We start from the raw sequence: 18,851 nt of genomic DNA, 5'->3' as shown, positions 1-18,851 counted from the left end.
CTTCTATGCTCAATCCCTCTTGTTATGAAGGCCAGCATGCTATTAGCCTTCTTCACTACCTGCTGTACCTGCATGCTTACCTTCATTGACTGGTGGACAAGAACACCCAGATCTCTTTGCACTGCCCCTTTACCTAAATTGATTCCATTTAGGTAGTAATCTGCCTTCCTGTTCTTGCCAACAAAGTGGATAACCATACATTTATCCACATTAAACTGCATCTGCCATGCATCTGACCACTCACCTAACCTGTCCAGGTCACCCTGTAATCTCCTAACATCCTCATCACATTTCACCCTGCCACCCAGCTTAGTATCATCAGCAAATTTGCTAATGTTATTGCTGATACCATCTTCTATATCATTAACATATATTGTAAAAAGCTGCGGTCCCAGTACTGATCCCTGCGGTACCCCACTGGTCACTGCCTGCCATTCCGAAATGGAGCTGTTTAACACTACTCTTTGTTTCCTATCAGCCAACCAATTTTCAATCCAATTGCCCCCAATACCATGCGCCCTAATTTTACTCACTAACCTCCTATGTGGGACTTTATCCAAAGCTTTCTGAAAGTCCAGGTACACTACATCTACTGGATCTCCCTCGTCCATCTTCAGAGTTACATCCTCAAAAAATTCCAGAAGATTAGTCAAGCATGATTTCCCCTTCATAATTCCATGCTGACTCTGACCTATCCTGTTACTACTATCCAGATGTGTCGTAATTTCATCCTTTATAATAGACTCCAGCATCTTTCCCACCACTGAGGTCAGACTAACTGGTCTATAATTTCCTGTTTTCTCTCTCCCACCTTTCATAAAAAGTGGTATAACATTAACCACCCTCCAATCCTCAGGAACCAACCCTGAATCTATCGAACTCTGGAAAATAATCACCAATGCATCCACGATTTCTCGAGCCACCTCCTTCAGTACCCTGGGATGTAGACCATCAGGCCCTGGGGACTTATCAACCTTCAGACCTAACAGTCTCTCCAACACCAATTCCTGGCAAATATAAATTCCCTTCACTTCAGGTCCTTCAGCCACTGTTACCCTCAGGGAGATTGCTTGTGTCTTCCCCAGTGAACACAGATCTGAAGTACCCATTTAATTCTTCTGCCATTTCTTTGTTCCCCGTAATATATTTCCCCTGTTTCTGTCTTCAAGGGCCCAATGTTAGTCCTAACCATTTTTCTGCCTTGCACATACCTAAAAAAGCTTTTACTATCCTCCTTTATATTATTGACCAGTTTACCTTCGTACCTCATTTTTCCTCTGCGTATTTCCTTCTTAGTAATCCTCTGTTGCTCTTTAAAAGCTTCCCAGTCCTCAGTTTTCCCACTTATCTTTGCTATGTTATACTTTTTCTCTTTTAACTTTATATGTTTCTTAACTTCCCTCGTCAGCCACGGCCGCCTATGCCTCCTCCTGGGATCTTTCTTCCTTTTAGGAATGAACTGATCCTGCAACTTCTGCATTATACCCAGAAATATCCGCCATTGTTCCTCCACGGTCATCCCTGCCAGGGTATTGCACCATTGAACTTTGTCCAGCTCCTCCCTCATAGCTCCATAGTTCCCTTTATTCAACAGAAATATTGTCACTTCTGTCTATACCCTCTCCCTCTCAAATTGCAGATTGAAGCTTAATGTATTAAGATACAGCACACAACAGGCCCTTTGGCCCACGATGTTGTGCTGAGATTTAATCCTAATGTAAAACACAGTAACTTAACCTACGCTGTCAACTCACTGCTGTCCATGTGTATGTCCAGCAGTCGCTTTAAATGACCCTAATGACTCTGCTTCCACCACCACAGCTGGCAACACATTCACAACTCTCTGTGTAAAGAACCTACCTCTGACATCTCCTTTATACCTTCCTCCTAATATCTTCAAATTATGACCCCCTCGTCCCAGTCAGTCCTGCCCTGGGGAAAAGTCTCTGGCTATTGACTCTATCCACGCCTCTCATTACGTTGTACACCTCGATCAGGTCTCCTCTCTTCCTCCTTCTCTCCAGAGAGAAACGTCCGAGCTTATTGAACCTCTCTTCATAAGGCAAGCCCTCTAGGCCAGGCAGCATCCTGGTAAACCTTCTTTGCACCCTCTCCAAAGCCTCTGTATCTTTCCTATATTAGTGCGACCAGAACTGGACACAATATTCCAAATGTGTTCTCACCACGGTCTTGTAGAGCTCTAACAAACCTCACGGCTCTTAAACTCGATCCCCCTGTTAATGAAAGCCAAAACACCATATACTTTCTTAACAACCCTGTCCACTTGGGTGGCAACTTTGAGGGATCTATGTACTTGCACACCCAGATCCCTCTGTTCCTCCACACTGCCAAGAATCCTGTCTTTAACCCTATATTCAGCATTCGAGTTCGACCTTCCAAAATGCATCACTTTGCATTTACCCAGGTTGAACTCCATGAACTCTTCGATCATCGTACATCAAGGAGGCAGCTGGCTCACACAGCAGGTCGTGTTTGGGCTGAACCTGCATACTCCAGAACAGTCGCATTCTTTTCTGCTCCCGCCTTTTAGCCTTGCTCCCTTTTCTCCACCTTCCTGACATTGTGGGAAGACTGGGGCAGTCTGGGTGGTGACTCCTGACACAAAGGCCTGACGTGTAGATTCCTGGAAGGGTGGAAGGGAGGGGGTCAGCTGCAGCGAGGGCACAGCAGGGGCTCCTGGCTGTGGTAGGCCCAGAGCAGGGCCCTTCCAAAAGCTCAGGAGCTGAGTTTGGGACACCAGCTGATGAAGATAACCTCTATGTAAGTACTCTATTCTTTTATTTTGTTCCTCAGAATGGTGCCAGATTGTGCAACAGAACACTTCTCACTGTATTGAGAGATGTGGGAAAATAAATCATTTATTCCTCTCATATGACAAATGGCCCTTTGGTGAGTGCGGCGCTCCCTCAGTACTGACCCTCTGACAGTGCGGCACTCCCTCAGTACTGACCCTCCGACAGTGCGGCACTCCCTCAGTACTGACCCTGTGACATTGCGGCACTCCCTCAGTACTGACCCTCCGACAGTGCGGCACTCCCTCAGTACCGACCCTCCGACAGTGCGGCACTCCCTCAGTACCGACCCTCCGACAGTGCGGCACTCCCTCAGTACCGACCCTCCGACAGTGCGGCACTCCCTCAGTACCGACCCTCCGACAGTGCGGCACTCCCTCAGTACCGACCCTCCGACAGTGCGGCACTCCCTCAGTACCGACCCTCCGACAGTGCGGCACTCCCTCAGTACCGACCCTCCGACAGTGCGGCACTCCCTCAGTACCGACCCTCCGACAGTGCGGCACTCCCTCAGTACCGACCCTCCGACAGTGCGGCACTCCCTCAGTACCGACCCTCCGACAGTGCGGCACTCCCTCAGTACTGACCCTCCGACAGTGCGGCACTCCCTCAGTACTGACCCTCCGACAGTGCGGCACTCCCTCAGTACTGACCCTCCGACAGTGCGGCACTCCCTCAGTACTGACCCTCCGACAGTGCGGCACTCCCTCAGTACTGACCCTCTGACAGTGCGGCACTCCCTCAGTACTAACCCTCTGACAGTGCGGCACTCCCTCAGCACTGACCCTCTGACAGTGCGGCACTCCCTCAGCACTGACCCTCTGACAGTGCGGCACTCCCTCAGTACTAACCCTCTGACAGTGCGGCACTCCCTCAGTACTGACCCTCCGACAGTGCGGCACTCCCTCAGTACTGACCCTCCGACAGTGCGGCACTCCCTCAGTACTGACCCTCCGACAGTGCGGCACTCCCTCAGTACTGACCCTCCGACAGTGCGGCACTCCCTCAGTACTGACCCTCTGACAGTGCGGCACTCCCTCAGTACTAACCCTCTGACAGTGCGGCACTCCCTCAGCACTGACCCTCCGACAGTGCAGCACTCCCTCAGCACTGACCCTCCGACAGTGCAGCACTCCCTCAGTACTAACCCTCTGACAGTGCGGCACTCCCTCAGCACTGACCCTCCGACAGTGCGGCACTCCCTCAGTACTGACCCTCCGTGACAGGGGTCAGAGGGAAGAGGTGGGAAAGGGGTCGTGGGAGAAGTTGGGAGGGGGTGGGTGGAGTGAGTGGTCAAGGGTCAGAGTGGGGTGGGGATGTTGGATCAAGATGAGGCGAAGGGTTCGGGTAAGGAGATGGGAGAGGGTCAGGGTGGGGTGAAGGGTTAGGGCGAGGAGAGGGGTCAGGGTGGGGTGAATGGTCAGTGTGGGGTGAGGGGTCAGGTGAAGGGTCAATGGGGTCAAGAGTAATGGTGGGGTGAGGGGTCAGGTGAAGGGTCAATGGGGTGAGGTCAGGGTGGGGTGAAGGGTCAGAGCGGGGTGAGGGGTCAGGGTGGGGTGAAGGGTCAGGGCGGGGTGAGGGGTCAGCAGTCTCCTCCCCTCCCTTACCGTGACGGTGACCCGGTACTCGGTAAAGCCGTGCGGGTGTTGCCGCGGATCCGACACTCGATAACGGATGTCGTCCGCCTTTCCCCTTCTCCATGACATCCTGACTATACACCAGCGCGCAGGCGCACAGCTGCCCCGCCCACCGCCGTTAGAGCGCAGGCGCAGTGCCATCTCCGCCCAGCACTGCTCGGGCGCCTGCGCAAAACTAACCCCGCCCACAGCCATGAGGGTCAATGTTCCAACGTTGGACTGGACTCAGAGAGTCATAGTCATAGAGATGTACAGCATCAGCTCCCTCACTCCCAATAACATGTTTGTCCCGTTTAATGACAATAAATACGCAGAGTGACTTTCAACTTAGCTGCTCAACCAACGTCTCCTTTACAGAGAAGACAAAACCTCCCATTTCTGTAGTTATGTCAATTGAGGGATACACATTGAGTCCAGGGACAGCCACTGGCCCTGGGATCTTGTCCACCTACCTGCAAGGTTCAACATTTCAATGTTTAAACCTGTTTCACATTTCTCGTTAAAGGCAGCACCTTCGACGCTGCAGCACCTACTCAACCTGCATTCCCATTCCAAGGGATGAAAGGACTTTACAGCATTCTCGGTTTGTCCATCTCATCAGTCGTATGACACTGATCTTTTTCTATAAATTCTGTGTCCTATGATCCTGCCCCACTAGCTACTTGATGAAGCAGCAGCAGCAGCACTCTGAAAGCTTGTACTTTCAAATAAACCTGTTGAACTATAACCTGGTGTTATGTGATTTTTAAACTTTGTTCACCCCAGTGCAACACTGGCAAGTCCATATGGTGCCTACTCAATCTTGGCAGTGTAAAAGTGGACATTGCAAATCCGAAATGAGGAAAAAAAAACTGCTGTCCACACACAGGTCAGCCTGGCAATGTTTGAGGAAGGAAACAGGGTTAACATCACAGGTCAATCAAAGATCATTATATTAGATTACACTTAAGTCTCTGTGGTTCAGTTTGAATCCACAATCGTACATCTTGGAGAAAAAAAGTGCGATTGAGGGAGCTATGAGCAACATCTGGTGGTAGGGGAATGAAGGGGAGGGTTTGGTCATTGCTAGGAAGGTGCAAGGAGCAGAGTCCTGGAGATAGTTGATGAAAATATCTTCAGAGGCTGGTCATTCTGACAGAGCAAGCTCAATGTGAGCAAGGGCTGAGAGTACAATTTGTTATGAAGTTGAAAGAGTGTACTTTAAAATAGTGTTTTCTGAATTTTGGATTGAATTTAAAGTGCATGATCAGCTGCCTGAACAGAACGACTGGGAAATGGAATATTCCAAAATAGATAGATGTAACAATTGGCTGTTTAAGGGATACCTGAGTTATGGTTGCTGTTTGACAACAATTCAAATTTAACCATATAACTTTGTTATGAAGATGTGAGTGTACTGTGCCTTTAAGAGAGTTAGAAGCAAGTGTTCTGAAAAGAAATTCGGTCGAACAATTCGATTACCTGATTGCCTGGAAATGACAAAACAGATTCAAATTAGGCCAATCAGTTTAAATTATACCCTGGAAAATACCAAACCCCAATCCAGTTTGAATTTAGTACACTTGCAATCTTAAAAGCCAATAACACAATCTGAAGCTTTGGGGGTATAATACTGGGGAAAATTGAACAGTTGAGAGGAGAACTGCTAAGCCCCAGCATGTAAAAAGACTGCCCAAAAAATATCTTTATTGATCAGTAACCTGTGAAGCAGAAAACCCGAAGAAGATCGAGAGAACAAAAGCTGCCCGGTTTTGAGATGTTTTGTTTTGTAAATCGTAATTGGGAGTTTTATCAGACTACTACTTTAGAAGGGAAGGTAACAAATAAGTTAGAGTAAAGAACTGCAAATACTTGTTAGTTCATTATTCTGTTATACTTTGAGAAATAAAGTTGTTAATTTTTACTTTAACTAGTTCTTGGCTTATCAAATTTTCACAGATTACTGCATGGGATAGATCTTTTCTGTGTTGCTGCTTTTAAATTAAGCAGGAGGGTTTACCCCGTGTCGTAACAATTTCAATTATACCCAGAGTACTAAAACCCAATCGAGTTTGAATTTAGTGTTTTAACAACATCAAACCAATGAGGGGGAATGATGTTGGAGGTGTTAAAAAATGCAGGCATTTTGAAAATTGGTCAGAACAACTGCCACTGATCAGCACAACACCTGCCGTCGAACTGCCTGTCTAACATCATGCTCTCAAAGAAATAAGGCAGCCCTTTAACAAAAGGTACCTTTTCCTGTACAAGATTCTGGCTATTGAGGGAGTGCAGCGTAGGTTCACGAGGTCAATTCCTGGAATGGCAGGATTGCCTTACACGGAAAGACTGAAGCGACTGGGCTTGTATACCCTTGAGTTTAGAAGACTGAGAGGGGATCTGATTGAAACGTATAGGATTATGAAAGGACTGGACACTCTGGCAGGAGGGAACATATTTCCGTTGATGGGGGAGTGCCGAACCAGAGGACACAACTTAAAAATACGGGGTAGACAATTTAGGACAGAGATGAGGAGAAACTACTTCACCCAGAGAGTGGTGGCTGTGTGGAATGCTCTGCCCCAGAGGGCAGTGGAGGCCCAGTCTCTGGATTCATTTAAGAAAGAATTGGATAGAGCTCTTAAAGATAGTGGAGTCAAGGGGTATGGAGATAAGGCAGGAACAGGATACTGATTAGGAATGATCAGCCATGATCATATTGAATGGCGGTGCAGGCTCGAAGGGCAGAATGGCCTACTCCTGCATCTATTGTCTATTGTCAAGCAAAACGACGACCCAGGGAGCTCAGAAGACTGAAAAGTGAAGAAAGTGGAGATGACAGAGACTCTGTGGACTTGAGATTAAGTTAATGTAGTGTTTAAATAGTGGGTTACTGGAACAGCATGTTAATAGGATTGTGTTCAGTTAAGGGAGAGCGTGTTCAGTTTGTTAGTGGTTTTGCTTAGTGTTCACTATTAGAGTGAGGAAAATAAATTATTTTTCTTTAAATAGTGGAAATTAAGAGTTCTCTGTCACTCACACATTGCAACAGATTATGAGGTGAGGCGAGTTTTTAGATTAGATTAGATTCCCTACAGTGTGGAAACAGGCCCTTCGGTCCAACAAGTCTACACCGACCCTCCGAAGAGTAACCCATCTCGACCCTGTATTTACCCTTGCCTAATGCACCTAACACTACAGACAATTTAGCATGACCAATTCACCTGATGTGCACATATTTGGATTGTGGGAGGAAACTGGAACACCCAGAAAAAACCCACACAGACACGGGGAGAATGTGCAACCTCACACAGACAGTTGCCCGAGGCTGGAATCGATCCCGGATCCCTTGTGCTGTGAAGCAGCAGTGCTAACCACTGAGCCACCGTGCCGCCCTAAGAGGTTACAGGCAGTGCCTCACAGAACGCTGGGACCCTTCAGTGTCCTGGGGTCTGCAGTGAAGGCTGGAGTGAGGATTCAAACTGCAAATATTAACCAAGTCAGACCAGCCACTGAATGGGACAGCAATTCAATGGCTGAATGGCCTACTTACACATAGAGTTATAGAATCCCTACAGTGTGGAAACAGGCCCTTCGGCCCAACAAGTCCACACTGACCCTCTGAAGAGTATCCCACCCAAATCCATTCCCCCTACCCTATTACTCTACATTTACCGCAGACTAATGCGCCTAACATGCACGTCTCTGAATGCAATGGGTAATTTATCATGGCTAATCCACCCGAACCTATTATCTTTAGACTGTGGGAGGGGGGTACCAGAGCTACCTGGAGGAAACCCCACCCAGACACAAGGATAGAATGTGCAAACTCCACACAGTCACCAGAGGGTAGAATCGAACTTGGGTCCCTGGCGATGTGAGGCAGCAGGGCTAACCCACTGAGCCACCGTGCCACCCTTTTCTGGGTGTTTGGTTTTAATTAACAGAGGGGTTCAATCTCTGGGCAATATGAAGAAGACAAGATAATCACAGAGGTGGCAAAGTGTGCAGAACAACGGTCAAAAAGTTGTTGGAGCGAAAGCTCCCCTCCCCCGCTCAAGGGGCCAAATTCCCCGGGAGAAGTCTCAACCTTAGAAACACTCAGGGCGAGGGAGTTCGGGGGAGGAATGAGACGCAGAATTTCTGTCGAACACTGACTTGGTGAATGACTTAATGCCAACAGTTCATTGGCGAACGTACACAACATGGAATGATTCAACACAGAGAGGCCAGTTCTGTTTTTCTTTAAATGTAATGTGCTGCACTGTAAAATAATTTAAACAAGAGTTAACCAGCAAGACAATACAAACAAAGTCGTCAGTGCCCTTCCCACGTTCTGATCACCACTGCTGGTGGACTCGGGCCTCCCCACAGTTGCCACGGAAACTGGGCTCAAAACACAAATGAGCGACAAAATGCCAACAGGAGGCACCCTAGGCAAGACCGCGCGGCACAAATCACCACACCCACAAACAAAGTGATGGGGCAGGGAGGTAAAGGGAGAGGTGGGGGAGAGAGGAGGTATCAGATAAGTGACAGGGAGGGTCAGGGAGGTAAAGGAAGGGTGGGGAGGGTATGCGACAGGAGGAAGAAGGATGGGAGAGGGAGTCAGTGGGAGAAATGGACTGGCAGGTTGGAAAGCACAGGGAAGAAGGGGGCGAGAGACAGATAGAGACAGCTGGAAAAAAAGGATGGTTCAATAAAGGGAGAGAGATGGTCCTATCGCATCGGTACAGGCATCCCGAACACTGCTCAGAAATGAAAGTGACCATCTTTGCCACAACAGGCCTGTGAAACCAAGTGGAGTTTGTGACGGAAGTGATCCAGAACTGTGTCCCCATGTCCACAAGAAAAGACATTTACATTTTATCAAAGCGAACATTTTCCCAGATGACATTTCTCTACTCCCGGCGTTCAGGACGTTAGCCGCCGCGTTCAAACTCTGTTTATACCATCCAGTACTCTCCCATCTCTCAAAATACAAACCAAACACAGCAGGTATCAGACGGCCTGTGAGACAATCTCATTGGGATAGGTGGGGGCGGTGCTGTAGTGACAGAGGGAGGGGGAGGGGGGGGTGTGGGGAGCTGGGGTAGCGGTGTCAGTCCGCAGTAAATATCCGGCAGGATATGTCGTCCATCAGCCAGTCAATTCCGGCCAGCAGGTTCTCCCCAGTCACTGCGCTGCAGTCTCGGATACACCAATGGTGGGTCTTAATACTGTCAAGGTCCAGCGTCTGTGAAACCAAGTGAAGGTAAGGAGGGTGTTAGGAGGTGTGAGAAAAACACATCAACGACAATTTGCAATCAACCAAGTGACTCTCACAGAATGAAACGTCCCAAACATTTCACGGCAAGCCACGCAGCGGTATATTTTGACAGGAGACCAAAAGAAACTGGCACTTCGGAGGAGGAGAAGGGGAGAGGTTTAGGGAGGGAACTCCAGAGTTTAGGGAGCCAGGCCAGCACAGCTCCTGAAATGGTGATAATGACGGGAATTGAGAGGACGCTGAAGGGGCCAGATTAGAGGAGCGTGGAGATTTCAGAGGGTTGGGTGAGCACTTCAGACTCACTCCTGTTCATATACGTTCTTCACACACTGGCTGAGTGACAGGAGACAAGAGAGTTGGGTGGAGTGGGGTTGGGGTGGTGAATGATCAGGCTCTAACCAGAAGGATATAAGGAATGGAGTTCTATAGGATCTGTTTTGAGACCTCAGCTCTTCATTGCCTTTACTAACAATTCAAGATGATGGGATGGGGGAATCACATATCTACATTTTCCAATGATATTGTGCACAGTGCAAATGATAAGGAAGTGCGAAGAAATTCAGTGAAACAGAGGTAAATTGAATTCCATGGGGTTATATGTGACATCGTTCACTTTGGAGCTAAAAGAGGTAGAACGGTGGTCTTTGTAAATGGGAAAGGCTTGAAGTGATGGAGGACCACAGAGACTTTGGGGGTCCTGGTAAACCGATCATTAAAGTGTCCTGAACACAGTCAGAAAATAATCAGGAAGGCTGATTATTTGGTTGTCATCTGGCTGGCAATCAGTAACTAGTGGTGTGCCTCAGGGATCAGCATTGGGATCACAATTATTCACAATTTACAGAGATGATTTGCAGTTGGGGACTACCTGTAGTGTGTCAAAGTGTGCACATGACACGAAGATGAGTGTGCAGAAGAACATAGATGCTTTAAGTGAATGGGCGGGTGGAATTAAGGACTGTTACTTGAATGGTTAAAAAGTTTCAGCATGCTGCTATGCAGAGGGACCTGGTCTGTGGGTACAACAGGTAATTAGGAAAGCAAATGGAAGTTTGTCCTTCATTGCTAAAGGGATTGATTTTAAAAGCAGGGAGGTTATGTTGCAGCTGTATAGGGTGCTGGTGAGGGCACACCTGGAGTACTGTGTGCAGTTTTGGTCTCCTTACTTGAGAAAGGATGTCCTGGCACTGGAGGGGGTGCAGAGGAGGTTCACCAGGTTGATTCCGGAGATGAGGGGGTTGGCTTATGAGGAGAGACTGAGTAGACTGGGATTATATTCATTGGAATTTGGATGAATGGGGGTGGGGGGGGAGAGAGAGGAGAGAATCTTATAGAAACATTAGAAACATATAAAGTAATGAAAGGAATACATAAGATAGATGTAGAGAGGAATGTTTCCACTGGTGGGTGAAACTAGGACAAGAGGGCACAACCTCAAAATGAGGGGGAGCAGGTTTCAGATTGAATTGAGAAGGAACGCCTTCACCCAGAGGGTTATGAATCTGTGGAATTCCCTGCCCAGTGAAGTAATTGACACGACTTCAGTAAGTGTTTTTTAAAGCTAAGATAGATATGTTTTTGTACAATAAATGAATTAAGGGTTACTGTGGGAGGGCAGGCAAGTGAAGCTGAGGCCATTGAATACCCGAAAAGTCATTGCTGAGCAAATGAATGCTGTATTTTGAAAAAGGTGGGGGGATGGGGTTGGGTGTTTGAAGGCCTTTGGAGGAAAAGGAGAGGAGGAAATCGATTAAGGGTTGAAAGGGCTCAACTGACTGAATACAAGGCAAGGATTGTGATAATGGGCCTGCAGATGGGAAGACAGAAAACAGGGTGGCTCTGTCTGCTCAGAGGCCCCCGTGCGCGTGAAAACATTGTCCAAACCAGCTCTTACATCTTTAATGGCATCTGAGGTCAGTGCTCCAGGCAGATCCTGCTTGTTGGCGAACACTAAGAGAGTAGCTCCAGCCAGACGCTGTACATAAAGAGGAAGCAGATCACAGAGAGTTGTTAAACAATATTTGACACTGCAAAGAGTCGGTCAGAGGACGTGAAACCTTCCACAGGAGCAGGCAGCTCTCCTACACTCTGAGCCAAGCTACCATCCTTTTCTTTGGCATGTGACATGGGGTATTCAGCTGTGAAAGGCTTCGCGTTCAGGACCACAGTCTTCACTTTCAGAAGACTGGTCAGATGTTCACAGACTATAGATTATAGATTACGTTACAGTGTGGAAACAGGCCCTTCAGCCCAACAAGTCCACACCGCCCCACCGAAGCGCAACCCACCCATACCCCTACATCTACCCCTTACCTAACACAATTTAGCATGGCCAATTCACCTGACCTACACATCTTTGGATTGTGGGAGGAAACCGGAGCACCCGGAGGAAACCCACGCAGACACGGGGAGAATGTGCAAACTCCACACAGACAGTTGCCTGAGGCGGGAATTGAACCCGGGTCTCTGGCGCTGTGAGGCAGCAGTGCTAACCACCGTGCCACCGTGCCGCCCACTATGTTCACAGACAGAGGGTGTCAGCAGATATCTGTCACCTCTAACACCCGTAGCCCAGCCCCAAAACCCACTGCCCTGCTACCCGCACCCCACAGGTCCCTCAGTACCAACGCAGGGCCACCAAGCCAGAGCAACTCAGGCACAGCTTAGTACGTCCCCAGAGATAGCTGGCTAAATCAACATTGGGTGTATGTTTGGTTTTTCTTTGGGGGGGGGGGGGGGGGGGGGGGAGAGAGGGGGGACATCTATACACATGCCAGTCCTTTTGTTTAAGAAACATTCCTCTGACTGTACTTAACAGCCAACACATAGTGCCTCCCCTTTAATCACAACCAATCACAAGGTGCACTGACATGACAAGCGCAGTGCTCCCCCCACACTGACCCTCCGACAGTGCGGCGCTCCCTCAGCACTGACCCTCCGACAGTGCGGCGCTCCCTCAGCACTGACCCTCCGACAGTGCGGCGCTCCCTCAGTACTGACCCTCCGACAGTGCGGCGCTCCCTCAGCACTGACCCTCCGACAGTGCGGCGCTCCCTCAGTACTGACCCTCCGACAGTGCGGCGCTCCCTCAGTACTGACCCTCCGACAGTGCGGCGCTCCCTCAGCACTGACCCTCCGACAGTGCGGCGCTCCCTCAGCACTGACCCTCCGACAGTGCGGCGCTCCCTCAGTACTGACCCTCCGACAGTGCGGCGCTCCCTCAGCACTGACCCTCCGACAGTGCGGCGCTCCCTCAGCACTGACCCTCCGACAGTGCGGCGCTCCCTCAGCACTGACCCTCCGACAGTGCGGCGCTCCCTCAGCACTGACCCTCCGACAGTGCGGCGCTCCCTCAGCACTGACCCTCCGACAGTGCGGCGCTCCCTCAGCACTGACCCTCCGACAGTGCGGCGCTCCCTCAGCACTGACCCTCCGACAGTGCGGCGCTCCCTCAGCACTGACCCTCCGACAGTGCGGCGCTCCCTCAGCACTGACCCTCCGACAGTGCGGCGCTCCCTCAGCACTGACCCTCCGACAGTGCGGCGCTCCCTCAGCACTGACCCTCCGACAGTGCGGCGCTCCCTCAGCACTGACCCTCCGACAGTGCGGCGCTCCCTCAGCACTGACCCACCGACAGTGCGGCGCTCCCTCAGCACTGACCCACCGACAGCAGGGCGTTCCACCAGCCCTAACCTTCAGACTGTATGTGACTGGGGAACGTTGCCCTATAAACTCAAGCCTGTCCGATTTGGGCTGAACAGATTCCCAAGCCTGGTCCCAACTGGTGACCAGTGAGTTGCACAAAGGACAACCCTGCCTTTCAGAAGATCCTGTAGCCCAAGTCCCAGGCAATCTTCGATTTCCCAACCTGCACCCTTGCGCACCACCACCCAGATGATCAGGTTTGTACCTCTTCCTGTAGTAGGACGGAGAGCTCGCTTCTACAGTCGTCCAGTCGCAACCGATCGGCACTGTCCACCACCCAGATTAGACCATCTGTGCTCTCAAAGTAGTTCCTCCAGTACGATCGCAATGACTTCTGACCTCCCACATCCCAGATATTGAGTTTGAAACTGGGGAAGGGAAAAGGATCTTGTCACAGAGACCGATCGGACAGCATTGGCTGCTCAATCGAGAGTGCACGAACAACGGCACTCACAACCAAATAATGATAAGCCTCAGACTGGTGACATGGCTCAGCTGCACCTGCTTGGAGGTTATACATGTTCACATTTGGGACATTGATAAAGACCAGCGGGGGGATGAGGGGTGGTGCTGGTTTCCTGGGGCACTCCCCTTGGCAGACAATTTGCCAATCACTCTTCTCATACAAGTCAAATTTGGCAGCACGGTGGCTCAGTGGGTTAGCACTGCTGCCTCACAGCACCAGGGTCCCAGGTTCGATCCCACCCTCGGGTGACTGTCTGTGTGGAGTTTGCATGTTCTCCCTCATGTCTGCGTGGGGTTTCCTCCGGGTGCTCCGGTTTCCTCCCACAGTCCAAAGATGTGCAGGTTAGGGTGGATTGGCCGTGCTAAATTGTCCCATAGTGCCCAGGGATGTGCAGGTTAGGGTGGATTGGCCGTGCTAAATTGTTCCACAGTGTCCAGGGATGTGCAGGTTAGGGTGGATTGGCCGTGCTAAATTGTCCCATAGTGTCCAGGGATGTGCAGGCCAGGTGCATTAGTCAGGGGTAAATGTAGAGTGATGGGGAATGGGTTTGGGTGGGTTACTCTTTGAAGTGGACTTGTTGGGCCGAAGGGCCTGTTTCCACACTGGAGGGATTCTATGATGATCTATGAAATGACTGTTCCCTCTGAAATCTGGCATTCTTGTATCTGTCCTGGCCAGTGCAAGACAAAAAGATTTGGAAGCATGTTTTTTTTTACATCAGCAAGACTCACAGCGTGCCGTGGCTGTGTCGCAAAGGGATGGGAAAGCAGGACAAGCTTCTGAGAGTACCCGACCTCCATGTGGTAGCCGATTCCCAATAGCATGTGTGGGTGTCCTGTCCTGAGAAGAAGGGAATGTGTTGATCTACGAGGGGAGAACCCTCATCTGACTTTTCTCTGTACAATTCCCCAGAGTGAGTTAATACCATTCTCCGAAACCCCGTTGGATTAGACAGTGAAACCGCGGCTCCGTAAATCTTACTTTCTGTGCTCCAGGGTCTTAATGTTGAATCCCAGTGTGGGCGAGATGGTGTCGATATCTTCTCCATTGAACTTTTTGAGGATGGTAGTCTTGCCGGCATTGTCTAGCCCACTGGCCGTGTGTTAAGGGAGAGCAAGGACAGTAACGTGTTGGTGCCTATCTTATCCCACCGGCTGGAGTGGGGGTAGAGGGAGGAGGGAGAACTGGAGAAGGGAGAAATCGACGGTTTCTGGGTTATAGGACCCACTGTCCACATCGAGCATGAGAACTTTGATTCTGAACGAGTCCCGCTCAGAGTACAAATGCGTTACCAGTTACTTAAATAATATTAGGGTCCCCCATCGTTGCTGCCAACCCACATTACATTCCAACTACCAATTTTTGCCAACTGACAATCCGTCTGTGTCCTTAAATTCCACCCATCTGTCTTGGTTCCATAACCCCCAAACTGGACAATAATCCCAATCTCACTGCCAGCTTTGTTTGCCTGGGAGATTTCCACACCTGTTTATGTGAGGAATACTACCTGACATTCACCCACCTCCCTCCCTGCACTCCCCCCGCCCTCCCACCACACAACTTAACCCTTTAATCCAGGGGAAATTCTGATGAACCTGCGCTGTACCTTCCCCCACTCCCAAATCAACCAGCCAACCTATCCTTTCTGAGGCAGGGGTCCCCCAGAGTCAGGCAGCGACTCAGGAACAGAGGAGGAGCTGGATATAATAAAGGCTTTGGCCCACTGAGTTGCATTTGGAGTGCCGGACCGGGAACCTAGAAACAGGGTGTAGGACTCTCCATTCAGGCCATCAGGGACAGGCAGCTAGGAGTCAGGGACAGGAAGCTGGAAGAATATTGTCTCCCTCTCCATTTTACTCAGTCAAACACACACCACTGGACAAACAGGAATTACCTGCCAGGGCCCTGCTCACCATATCTGTGGGGCAGAATTGGACTGTCTGAGCCAAAGCTAGTCCCAGTTTGACATAACCAATTCACTCCAAAACCTCAGTCCAGGTCCTGTCCCGAGTCCTCTCCCAAATACTCAAACCACAATCGCACTATTTCCCTCCTCCAGAGGACACATATTTTCCTCTTTCCCACTCTATCTCCCCCTCCCCAGGTCCTGCTGATTCACCTCATGACCTCATCCATTCCCTACCGCCCACTCCCTCCCAAGGTCTCATCCCTGCTCCCTCTTCCCAAGACTGTATCCGTTCTTCCCATTGCCCACACTCTGCCTCCCTTTTAGCTGCACAGATCCAGTTCATTCTCCCCAGAACCTGCCCCTCATCCCAGCCGCACCCACACTCCTCCAGATCCATCCCCTCACTATCACTGGACGAGACTCACTCACCCCAGATCCTGCTCACTATCATCACATTTCTCCCACTCTTCCTAGACCCTGCTCGCTCATCCCAAACCCCTCACCCTTGATGGACTTATTTTCCTCCAGATCCCTACCAACACTATCATTGCTCCACACTCACTCACCCCAGTCCCCACCCTCACTATCCCTGCACTGCTCTAACTGACCCCAAACCCCTCCCACTCAACCCAGACCGCTCAAACTCTCCCCAAATGCTCTCCTCCAGTATCCTCCCACCTCTAGACCACCATCTCCCTCCTCCTGTACCCACCCTCCCCCTGGACTCCCATCTTTCCCTCCTCCCATACAATCCCTCCCCCGGAACATCTTTCCCTCCTCCCTTACAATCCCTCCCCCGGACCCCCATCTTTCCCTCCTCCTGTACAATCCCTCCTCCCATACAATCCCTTCCGCTGCACCTCCATCCTCCTTCTCCCACACGATCCCTCCCCTTGGACCCCCAACTCCTCCCCATCCCCACAAACCCTCCCACCTCCTGGACCCTTACTCCCATTGGACCCCAACCTCCCTCCCCCTGTACGCTCCATCCTAAACCCCTGGACTCCACCGCCCACCTCCAGACCCCTACCTCCTACCCCCCGTACCCCCACCTCCCTTCTAACCCCCGTATCCTTTCCTCCCACCTCCCTGTAACCCCACCGCCCAGTACCCACCCAGCACCTCCCACCTCCCCCAGTACCCCCCCCAACTCCCCCACCCCCTACCTCCCCTGCCCTCCCACCTCCTACCCCCCCAGTCCCCCCCACCCCCCACCTCCTACTCTCCCCCCCACCTCCTACCCCGCCCTCCCACCTCCTACCCCCCCAGTCCCCCCCACCCCCCACTCTCCCCCCCACCCCCTACCCCCCCAGTCCCCCCCACCCCCCACTCTCTCCCCCACCCCCTACCCCCCACCCCCTACCCCCCCAGTCCCCCCCACCCCCCACTCTCCCCCCCACCCCCCACCCCCCCAGTCCCCCCCACCCCCCACCCCCCCAGTCCCCCCCACCCCCTACCCCCCCAGTCCCCACAGTCCCCCCCACCCCCCCAGTCCCCCCCACTCTCCCCCCCACCCCCTACCCCCCCCAGTCCCCCCCACCCCCCACTCTCCCCCCCACCCCCTACCCCCCCCAGTCCCCCCCACCCTCCCCCCCCCCACCCCCCCCAGTCCCCCCCACCCCCTACCCCCCCAGTCCCCCCCACCCCCTACCCCCCCCAGTCCCCCCCACCCCCTACCCCCCCCAGTCCCCCCCACCCCCCACTCTCCCCCCCACCCCCCACTCTCCCCCCCACCCCCTACCCCCCCCAGTCCCCCCCACCCCCCACTCTCCCCCCCACCCCCTACCCCCCCCAGTCCCCCCCACCCCCCACTCTCCCGCCCACCCCCTACCCCCCCCAGTCCCCCCCACCCCCCCCAACCCCCACTCCCCACTCCCCACTCCCCCCCAACCCCCACCTCCTACCCCCCCATCTGCCCCCGGTTTGTCTCCGTGCTCAGGATACAGCATCAGGAGCCGCACCTCCCGCTCTTTCTGCTTCATTTTCTTCAGGATGCTCAGGAGCCCCATCCCCCAGCATCGATCAGCCGCGCTCCGCGCATGCGCCGACACCCTTGCCTTAAACCCCGCCTCCCCAAACGCCCTGCCCCAATCGGACGCGGAGCCGGCGCGGCTCACGCTCCCTATTGGACGGCGATGCTTTACCCCCTTCCCCAATGCCTGTCCTCTGCCGCATTCGTTTGGCCGCTGTATCTGTCAATCACCCGTCCCCTAGCCGAATGCCATCACCGATTGGACAAGCGTTCTGTCAATCGCCTCGCGCCTGTTCCCCGATTGGTTTCGCCTCCCGCCCGCCCCTTGGTTACCGCCAACAAGGGTGCGACGCGGTGCAAGAAGAGCCCCAGTCGACCGGGAACAAGTACCACAGCGCCACTCACAGCTCGGCGATTGCAGTGCATCTTCAAGAACCAGCGCGCTCTGTGTGGGGCAAGTGTAACAGAATGGGATGTGCCATTCCTCTGAATAATAATAGAGCGAGCTCCTGGGACAGAAGCAACATAAGCAGCAGGAGCAACAATAGGCCACTCAGCCTATCGAGCAATTCAATATGATCATACCAGAGCCTCAACTACACTTTGCTGCAGCACAGTGTATGGGGGCAGTCCATTGGGTCCATCAAGACCACACCAACCCTCCAAAGGCCATGCCAGCCAGTTCTGGACTCCCCGACCCCAGGGAAAAGACTTTGCCTATTTATCCTATCCATGTCCCTCATGATTTTATAAACCTCTATAAGGTCACCCCTCAGCCTCCGACGCTCCAGGGAAAACAGCCCCAGCCTGTTCAGCCTCTCCCTGTAGCTCAGACCCTCCAACCCTGGCAACATCCTTGTAAATCTTTTCTGAACCTTTTCAAGTTTCACAACATCTTTTCGATAAGAGAGAGACCAGAATTGCACAAAACCACTAATTTTGGTGTTATTGGTAAACTTACTAACGGTATCTCCTATGTTTACATCCAAATCATTTGTATAAAATGACAAAAAGTAGTGGACCCAGCACCGATCCTTGTGGCACTCCACTGGTCACAGGCCTTCAGGTGAAAGGCAACCCTCCGTCACCACCCTCGGTATT

The 18,851-nt window shown here is 51.8% G+C and overlaps 2 protein-coding genes across 3 annotated transcripts in view; both read right to left on the bottom strand.

Annotated features, from left to right (window-relative positions):
- Positions 1–5,314, bottom strand: part of snx15 (sorting nexin 15) — a 28,274-nt gene extending 22,960 nt beyond the window's left edge. The window contains exon 1 of one of the 2 annotated variants that reach the window (XM_072550910.1): positions 4,421–5,314. In XM_072550910.1, coding sequence (XP_072407011.1) covers positions 4,421–4,645 — 225 coding nt within the window. In that variant the 5' untranslated portion in view covers positions 4,646–5,314. The remainder of the gene's footprint in view (positions 1–4,420) is intronic. The other variant, XM_072550909.1, reaches the window with a different exon arrangement.
- A 3,348-nt stretch (positions 5,315–8,662) lies between these two features.
- arl2 (ADP-ribosylation factor-like 2) lies at positions 8,663–17,840 on the bottom strand. The gene is made up of 5 exons (XM_072550911.1): positions 17,723–17,840; positions 14,851–14,961; positions 13,609–13,771; positions 11,593–11,673; positions 8,663–9,665 (listed from the first exon to the last, which is right to left on the bottom strand). The coding sequence occupies exons 1-5, from the start codon at positions 17,785–17,787 to the stop codon at positions 9,531–9,533; spliced, it is 555 nt and encodes a 184-aa protein (XP_072407012.1). The 5' UTR covers positions 17,788–17,840; the 3' UTR covers positions 8,663–9,530.
- Positions 17,841–18,851: the final 1,011 nt, after the last annotated feature.

The sequence above is a fragment of the Chiloscyllium punctatum genome, chromosome 31 (genome assembly GCF_047496795.1).
Source record: "Chiloscyllium punctatum isolate Juve2018m chromosome 31, sChiPun1.3, whole genome shotgun sequence".
Taxonomy (NCBI): Eukaryota; Metazoa; Chordata; class Chondrichthyes; order Orectolobiformes; family Hemiscylliidae; genus Chiloscyllium; species Chiloscyllium punctatum.
Note: the sequence above shows the minus strand (reverse complement) of the source record. Positions and strands in the feature narration are given on the sequence as shown.

Excerpts from the sequence above, each read along its gene's own strand:
- arl2 (XM_072550911.1), bottom strand. The coding sequence starts at position 17,787 with ATGGGGCTCCTGAGCATCCTGAAGAAAATGAAGCAGAAAGAGCGGGAG. Across the intron at positions 14,962-17,722 it reads GAGGTGCGGCTCCTGATGCT|TGGGCTAGACAATGCCGGCA; the intron begins GTATCCTGAGCA and ends ACACACGGCCAG. Across the intron at positions 11,674-13,608 it reads CCGTCCTACTACAGGAAGAG|CGTCTGGCTGGAGCTACTCT; the intron begins GTACAAACCTGA and ends CTTTATGTACAG.